An 8,889-nucleotide genomic window follows, 5' to 3' on the forward strand; every position below is an offset into this window, starting at 1 on the left:
CTCAATGTATTTAATAGTAGTATTGGGAGGAGAAATTGCAGCCATAATATGTAGAGGTATAGATTGCAAGGCTTGCTTGATCAATGTAATTCTGCCCCCAAAACTAAGTATTCTGGCCTGCCACCCACAAACATTTTTGGAGATCTTCTCAACTAAGTAAGAGTAATAATTAATCCTTTTTCTACCAATCTAAAGGGGACAACCTAGATAAGTAATAGGACTGTTTTTCTATGAGAAATTAGTTACTTCCTGAATGGTATTGATAATATCTTGAGGGGTATTGTCTGGGATCATAAAATGACTCTTTTCTTTGTTAATAAGCTGGCCAGAAGTATGTTCATACTCCCCTAACCTGTCCATAATGAGATTCAAAGAATGTCTGTTAGTAGCAGCAAAGATAATAACATCATCTGCAAAACTTAAGTGATTGATCTAAGGTCCTTTAGGTTCCATAAAAAAGCCTTTATAACTTGGAATCTGATGCAAAGAATTAAGCAATCTTGATAATACCTCTGCTCCAAAAATAAATAGGGCGGGGGACAATGGGTCACCTTGCTTAAGTCCTCTAGTGGAGTGAAAGAAACCATGTCTATGACCATTTATGATAATAGAATACCAATTTTTACTCATACCATACTAAGTCAATAAGTTACTCCCCAAAACCAAATATCCTTAGTACCAAACATATGAATGACCAAGACACTCTATCATATGCCTTGGCCATATCAAGTTTGATAACAACATTATTTCCAATCTGAGGTTTTTTAATACCATGAGTAATCTCCTGAGCAAGAATTATACTTTCTGTAATGCTTCTACCTCGAACAAAGCCTGACTGATTATCCGATAATAATAAGGGAAAAACAGTAGCCAGTCTCATGCTCAATAATTTGGAAATTATCTTATTAGTAAAATTACTAAGGCTGATAGGTAGGATATCTCTGAATCTGATAGGCTGCTTAGTTTTAGGAAGCAAAACCAAACATGCATGAATCAAGAACTTAGGCATAGTGTTACCACAAAAGAAAGATTGTACAGCTGCCAGCAAATCTTGTTTAATGATAATCCAACAAGCTTGATAAAATTTACCCCCTATACCATCAGGACCTGCTGCTGAATCTCGATTCATAGTAAACACTACTTGTCTGAGTTCCTCCATAGTAGGCATTACTTGCATCATCTCATTCTGTCCAGTGAATATTTGTTGATAATAATCACAAGCTGTCTGAGCTATTTGTTCCTCACCTTGCACCCACACCTCATTTTCAGTACAAATCTTATGCAGAAATAACCTCTTTCTTCTACCTCTCACAAAGCATGAAAGTATTTGGTATTGACGTCTCCATCCTTAAACCATTGAAGTTGTGTATTTTGTTTAAGGATAGATTCCTCCATTTTCAAATACCTAATGTAAGTTGCATTCCTCTGATGTAAAGTTTACTTGAAAGCTTCAGTGTTGTTAGTCATAAGTTCCTCCTCAGATTTCCTGAAATTATCTTCAAACTCCCTTACCTTAGTAAAGATATCTCCATATTCTTGTTTAGACCAATTACTAAGTGTGGCTGAAACTCTTTTTATTTTCTGATGTAATCTCCACATTGGATTACCAGACACTTCTTTTTCCCAGCATTGTTGAACTATTTTCATAAAGGTGACATTTTCAACCCAAAAACGTAAGAACTTGAAATATTTAATATGACTCTCATTACCCCTAATCATTTCCATCAACAGGGGAGTATGATCAGAACCAACAGATGATAAATTCTCAATAGTGGTTTGAGGCATAACCTCTAACCATTTATCATTAACCATAGCCCTGTCTAATCTCTTCCTAACTCTAGCTTCAGCATCCCTTTGATTACACCATGTGAATGGAAGTCGTGTGTATCCAATATCAGTCAATCCACATGCCTCTATCACTCCAATAAATTCAAAACTCATATGTATATTGTAAGGTATGCTCCCAAATTTCTCCTCTATAGATGTGATAACATTAAAATCACCAATTGTACACCATAGTATTTCCATATTAGCATAAAATAGTAGCTTGTCCCACAAAGGTCTCCTCATATAGTCCTTACATTTAGCATAAATAAAAGACATCATGAATTTATCCAGGATATCTGTATACTTAAATGTTACTGTGATGTGCTGTTCATGCTTTTCAAGAATATGTCGAGTAACTTCATTAGACCAAAACAACCAAATTTTCCCATTAGGATTACTGACTGCATGATCCATTTAGAGTTGAATTTTGACCATATCAATATGAGAATATCTGTAATGGTTCCAGGATAGCAATAATGGATAAATTGATGAAGTTTCTTGAGTGTTTGTAGTCTTTCCAAAGATCCTTTGGTGTTGATACTCCTAGCATTCTAACAAATGGCCTTAATCATTAATAGCCTTTTGATTTGGACCTAGTCATGGGCCTGCTAGAGGTGTCAGACATACTGGTGGTAGGTTGATTAGGATTGTGTCTAGTCTTTTTCCTTCCCCTTGGGGATAAACCCTGTTGTTCTGTCATTCTTTAAACATCTGGGCATTTATCCTGAAAGGTGGAACCAAACACTTGACATGTATGTTGCATGGTATACTCTGTATCCTCATTAGACTCATCTATAGATTGATTATCAAGATCTATCTCATCATAAGAGTTAATTGCCCCATAATCATTAGGAGTTAACTTACCCTTATTAATTATATTAGGAACCTGTTCATCAACATGTTGATTGGTGTCTAGTAAATTCTGATCTTTATGAGAGACATGTTCCTCATTTTGTTTACCAGTAACTGTACCATCTGAATCCTGGACAGTACTCTGTTGCAATCTCTTTTTTATAGCCTCTCTTTTCTTTTTACTCAATATGTCCCCAGGCTTGTTATTAAATCTGCTCTGATGTTGCCCTGTATCAATAACTTGTTGAGTTCCAATTTTTCTACTGATTTGTGATAAGAGTAGCAGGGGCTCTAGAGTCTCTACTATGGTTAAATTCCACTTCCTCATGTATAACATGAGTCATTCCCCCCCCCCCTTTGAAAACCCTTTCCTGCAGGTTAGTTTGTGTCTCCTGACCCTTCCCATCCAAACCTCTAACAGCTTCCTCAGCAATAACAACATTATCAATGGGTTTAGGGGATAGGAGCATTGAGTCAATACCTGTAACAACTTTCCCTTTAAGAACTTCCTTTCCTCACCTGTTGAAGGTGTAGGAATAATATCCACCTGTAACTGCTTGTTAGTGTTATCCTTTCCCATATTTGGTTTTGTATTTCTAATTTGCTCTCCTTGGTCTTTATGCTTTTGTACTACTGTCTGAGGTATGCTATCACTGTTGTTGCCTTTGTGTTTGTCCATGACCTCTAATCCAGGTGATGACTCCTGCACATCAAGATTAATATAGGTATTTTGTGTAGGAATAGTAATGATACATGCCTGTTTGGTGGACTGATCTACTTGTCCGTTGTTGCCTCTAGGAGCCTGCATTTGATTATTGTTCTTTCTCCTTTGAATTTGCCAATGATCCTCTTGCAGTTGCTTAATCTGTTCCTGATATCTTTGTTGGTTGTATTGCTGATTGTTATCCTCCTTCTGCTCAACTTCTTTGTGACCCTTAGGTTGTTGAGGATTTTTGTCTATATCTTTATTATTCTTGTTTCGCACATTTTCCATTTCCTTTTTCTTGTTATCCTCATCCCTTTGCCTTATGGTACAATCACTTTCCAAATGCCCTTAATGCTTATAGTAAAAACAATAATCAGGAATATTATCATATTCTATTTTCTGCCATCTACCATCTGTGATGTCCTCCCCTATATAACCCATCCAAATATAAGGAGGTGTCTTTTGAGTAATATCAACTTGTACCTTCACCCTAGCTTAACTACCCCTAGTCTTTTTAATAGATGCAGAATCTAAGTATAAAACTTTGCCAATAGGTCAAAGCCGACTAGAAACAAACTACTTATTATAACAATGCCAAGGTAATTCAGGCAGATAAATCCAAGTAGGGACTATAGGAGTTTCTTCAGCAGGTTTAAAATTAGGAGTCCACACTTGAATTCTCATGACCTGCCCAGCTATACTCATCTTTGCTTAGTCCAAACCATATTGTAGTCGAGCTCATTATCCAGGTCAATATACATATGTCTAGAATTAAAATGTGCAATCTTAACTCCACCAGATAATTGAGTCTTTAAAATGAAATTATTCCTAATAAGATCCACTTTCGGCATGGTGTTACTGAACTTCCCAATGAGAGTGTATTTACAAGCAGCTGCTAAGTCGCAAATGATCTCGTCTTTAACATACAGAACAGCAGGTAAACCTTGTTTAGTGGTAATTTCAGGTGCTATCAAGTGAATGTTAACTGCACATTTGGCCTGATTATGTCGAAGTCGATCAGCATATGTCTATACTACTGTGTAAGGAGCAGGCTCAGCTACTTGATCATTTTTCAGAGGATTGAGAGGCTGAAATTGAGAATGATCAGGTCTAGCAATATTTGGATTAGATTTAGGAACATGTCTATCAAAATTACTAGAAATCCTAGGAAAACTAGATTGGTACACCTGTTGTTGATCAATACGATTATTAGCCTTATTCTGCTTACCTTGAAACTACCTTAGCTTGTTAGGATTACCATATTCTTTAGTAACCCAAACTCTCGATTGATCATGCTCAATTCTATGGAACTCCTTACCAGAATTCTTAGAAACATTATATGCAGAGATCACAGTTGGACAAGATTTATCAGTTGGAAGTTTACCTGTGTCCTTGCCCTGTTTCTTGATGGAGTCTTCCATATGAGAAGAGCTAGATTAACCCAAATCTTGAACCTGTTGTTTTCCTTCCTTGTGTGGATATTGTGTCTGTGCTAAAAACTGCATATCCTCATCTTGTGGAAAATTTCCGATATTCATCGCCGGAGTTTTAGGAACACCAGAATTGTCTCATCCGATGATTCCACCATGGAAAGCGCTAGAAACTTTACTGAGATGTCCTCCATGACCAGGGGTATAATTCCCAGTAGCAAATTCAGTTTGAATCACCTCATCAGGTCTTCGATTATGATTGCGCCTCTGGGACGATTCACCAGTGTTCATCATCGTCGTCGCCCATGGATTAATCACAGATGGGATGGTAAAATATTGAGTTTTTTTACTATTATGTAGCTCTTGTGATGGTGATTCTTTGTCTCCAGCCCTTGTACCATGAATTTGACTTAAATCCATCGTGGAAAATATTATACGAGTCCCATCCAGCTCCTTTTCCTCCAAAGCAGTGTGGATCGCCTCTTCTCTCACCTGCGAGGAGTTGTAGGATGAATCTGAAGACGATTCTTGTATTGGTGGATGTAAATTTTGCTTATCCATCACTGTAGCATGATCCGGTGGCCTAAATCTAGCATCTGTCGGCGTACCAGTCATCTTGATGATGCAAATTCATGAACAATTAGCCGAGAGAGCTAATTCTTTGAAGAATTCTTGGAGAATTCTTAGATAGAGAAATTTTAGACAGAGAAAAAATTCATAAAATGAGGAGGCGATAGGGTTTAGTGATTAAGGGTATATGGTTTAGGGTTTAGAGTTTAGGGTTTAGGGTTTGGGGTTTATGATTAAGGGTATATGGTTTAGGGTTTAGGGTTTTGGTCTAGGGTTTAGGATTTAGGATTTAGGGTGTAGGGTTTATTGTTTAAGGTTTAGGGTTTAGAGTTTAGGGTTTAGGGTTTTGGGTTTAGGGTTTAGAGTTTAGGATTTGAGGTTTAGAGTTTAGGGTTTAGGGTTTAAAGTTTAAGATTAAGGGTTCAGGGTTTAGGGTTTAGGGTTTAGGGTTTTGGGTTGATGGTTTAGGGTTTAGGGTTTAGGGCTTAGGGTGTAAGGGTGTAAGGGTTTAGGGTTTAAGGGTTAAGGGTTTAGGCTTTAGGGTTAAGGGTTTAAGGTTTACAGTTTGGATTTATGGTTCAGAGTTTAAGGGTGTAGAGTTTTAGGTTTAGGGTTTAGGGTTTAAAGTTTAAGGTTTAGGGTGTAGGGTTTAGGATTAATAGTTTCGGGTTTAGGTTTTAAGGTTTAGGATTTAGGGTTTAGGGTTTATAGTTAAGGGTATAGGGTTTAGAGATTAGGGTTTAGGCTTAGGGTTTAAGGTTAGGATTTTGAGTTTAGGGTTTACAATTTGGATTTAGTGTTTAGGGTTTAGGGTTCAGGGTTTAGGGTTTAGGGTTTAAGCTTTAGGATTTAGGGTTTATGGTTCAGGGTATAGGGTTTCAGGTTTAGGGTTTAGGATTTAGAGTTTAGGATTTAGGGTTTTCGGTTAAGGGTTTTTTTTTTTTTAGAAAAATGATTAATATTTTATTGATTACTCATTTTTTTCATAAAAAGGGAGAGTTCAAAATATTAAAGGTAGCAATTGTAAAAGACAAAACACAACTTAATAAGTCTACATTGCCACCAGTACAAACTCCAGTTCCATTATGTGTTTGTAAGCATTCACATTGACACTCAGCTATGGTGCAATATAAGGCCTTCAATGTCTCAGACATCTGTACTGGATTTTTACTTGTGTACTTGTCATTGGTACTGATAGAATGAGAAAGAAACAAATGATAGAGCTCAATAACTTAGCCATTAATGAAGCTTGATGAACTAAAATGTTTTAAGGGACTTTTCTAGAGTTGTGTGGGTTAAGGGTTTAGAGTTTAAGATTGAGGGTTTAGGATTTAGGGTTTAGGGTTTAGGATTTAGGATTTAGTGTTTAGGATTTATGATTTAGTGTTTAGGATTTAGGGTTTAAGGTTTAGGGTTTTGGTTTTAGTGTTTAGGGTTTAGGTTTTAGGGATTAATGTTTAGGATTTAGGGTTTAGAGTTTAGGGTTGGGGTTTTAGGGTTTAGGGTTTTGGGTTCATGGTTTATGGTTAGGGTATAGGGTTTTGGGCTTAGAGTTTAGCATTTAGGGTTTAGGGTTTAGGGTTTAGGGTTTATAGTTTAGGGTTTAGGGTTTAGGTTTAGAGTATACGGTTTAGGGTTAGGGTTTAAGATTGAAGGTTTAGGGTTTAGGGTTTAGGGTTTAGGGTTTAGGGCTTAGGGTTTAAGGTTTAGGGTTTAGGGGTTTAGGGTTTAAGGTTTTGGGTTTAGCGTTTAGGGCTTAGGGTTTAGGGTTTAAGGGTTTAGGGTCTTGGGTTTAATTATTAGGGTTTATGGTTTAGGGTTTAGGGTTAAGGTATTACGTTTAGGGTTTAGAATTTAGGGTTTAGAGTTTAAGATTGAGGGTTTAGGATTTTAGGATTTAGGGTTTAGGGTTTAGGATTTTTTTTTCATTGAACGACCCTTGAGGGGGTCAAGGGCTGAGCAACACCCCCATGCCTTATCATATATATATAAACCAAAATTATACAAGGAGGGGGTCATTTACCTTATCTCCAAACCTAAGGTGGGTCCAAATTTGACCTACCTACTAAGGTTAGTCGACTCAACCCAATACAATATGATATGTTATTTAAACTAAGCACCTAGAGAGGACTCCTCTCTTAATACAAAGTTACTAATACTACATAAACAAGGGAGACTCTCCCCTTACACGAACTTGAAACTAAGCCTACTCAAACTACTATACCTAAAAGACATAGTAAATGTGAGGATAATGTAGCTCATGAAAATTGAGAAAGAAGACAAATCTTTATGATGTCTATTTCGCCTACTGTTGTCGAGCAACTTGACAGGAAACTGACGTGGATCATTTGTCATTTATGTACTTAGTTCCTGTCATGGTTGATAGATAGTCAAGGTGGTTGTTTAATCCTTTTCAACTTCTTCCTTCTGAAATTTTGTACCCCCATTTTCTCCAAGAGATAGCTTCCTTTTATTGCATGGGGCAATTGAGGATGCGTGTAATAATGTTGCACAATATCTTGTTTGTGACTGTGGTTGGCCAAGAGGTCTGCTATACCATTAGCTTCCCTGTACATATGAAGACATTGAAAAAAAACACATTGTTTAGCAAGAAGCTGTAAATCATGTTTGTACACCTGAATCTTCCAAGGAGGCGCAGCAACCTGTAATAGCCATTTATTTAGTAATTCCGAATCAACTTCTAATATAATATTATTGTAACCATGTTGTATACACCAATTTAAACCATAACATGCTGCTTGAACCTCTGCTTGATTATTTGTTCCTTCACCAAGAGGTATAACAAAAGCAAAAATTATGATCCCTTGTTCATCTCTTAGAATGCCTCCCCTCCAATTTTCCCCGGATTGTGCAAAGCACTACCATCCGTATTCAAGTTATATCTATTAGGAGGGGGAGTCTTCCACATAACTAGTGTAACTCTTGTCTATTGATTACATCTTTCAATGCTTTCCACTACTTCTGACCAGATCACAGGCAACTAAAGGTAAGGAAAAACAGAATGAAGAAGTAAAAACATGTCTTTGAAAATCAAATATTTAACTTTGAAAATACTAGATGTTTTCCCTCCATACTTAGTTGAGCATTTATTTTTCCATAGATTCCAACATATGGGGTTTAAGGTTTACAGTTTCGAGTTTAGGGTTTAGGGCATAGGGTTTATGGTTTAAGTGTTTAGGGTTTAGGGTTTAAGAATTAGGTTTTAGGGTTTAGGTTTTAGTTATCAGGTTAAGGGTTTAAGGTTTAGAGGTTAGGGTTAGGGTTTAGGGTTTTGAGTTTAGGATATAGGGTTTGTTTTAGGGTTTGGTTTTTGGATTTAGGGTTTAGGGTTTACGGTTTACGGTTTACGGTTAGGGTTTAGGGTTAAGGGTTTTGAGTTTAGGATTTAGGGTTTCGGGTTTTGAGTTTAGGATTTATAGTTTAGAGTTTAGAGTTTAGGGTTTAGAGTTTAGATTTATCGTTTATAGCATTTAGGTTTTCTTA

General features: G+C 36.7%; 1 protein-coding gene across 1 annotated transcript; it reads right to left on the reverse strand.

Moving 5' to 3' along the window:
* Positions 1 to 649: 649 nt before the first annotated feature.
* On the reverse strand, positions 650 to 1,159 carry LOC107058795 (uncharacterized). Its single transcript, XM_015304958.1, has one exon. It carries the CDS (start codon positions 1,157 to 1,159, stop codon positions 650 to 652), a length of 510 nt encoding a protein of 169 aa, XP_015160444.1.
* Between the last annotated feature and the right edge of the window lie 7,730 nt (positions 1,160 to 8,889).

This window comes from Solanum tuberosum, unplaced genomic scaffold (genome assembly GCF_000226075.1).
Source record: "Solanum tuberosum cultivar DM 1-3 516 R44 unplaced genomic scaffold, SolTub_3.0 scf00659, whole genome shotgun sequence".
In the NCBI taxonomy this organism is placed as follows: domain Eukaryota; kingdom Viridiplantae; phylum Streptophyta; class Magnoliopsida; order Solanales; family Solanaceae; genus Solanum; species Solanum tuberosum.

What these genes read in the sequence shown, in the direction of transcription:
- LOC107058795 (XM_015304958.1), bottom strand. Translation starts at nt 1,159, where the DNA reads ATGGAGGAACTCAGACAAGTAGTGTTTACTATGAATCGAGATTCAGCA.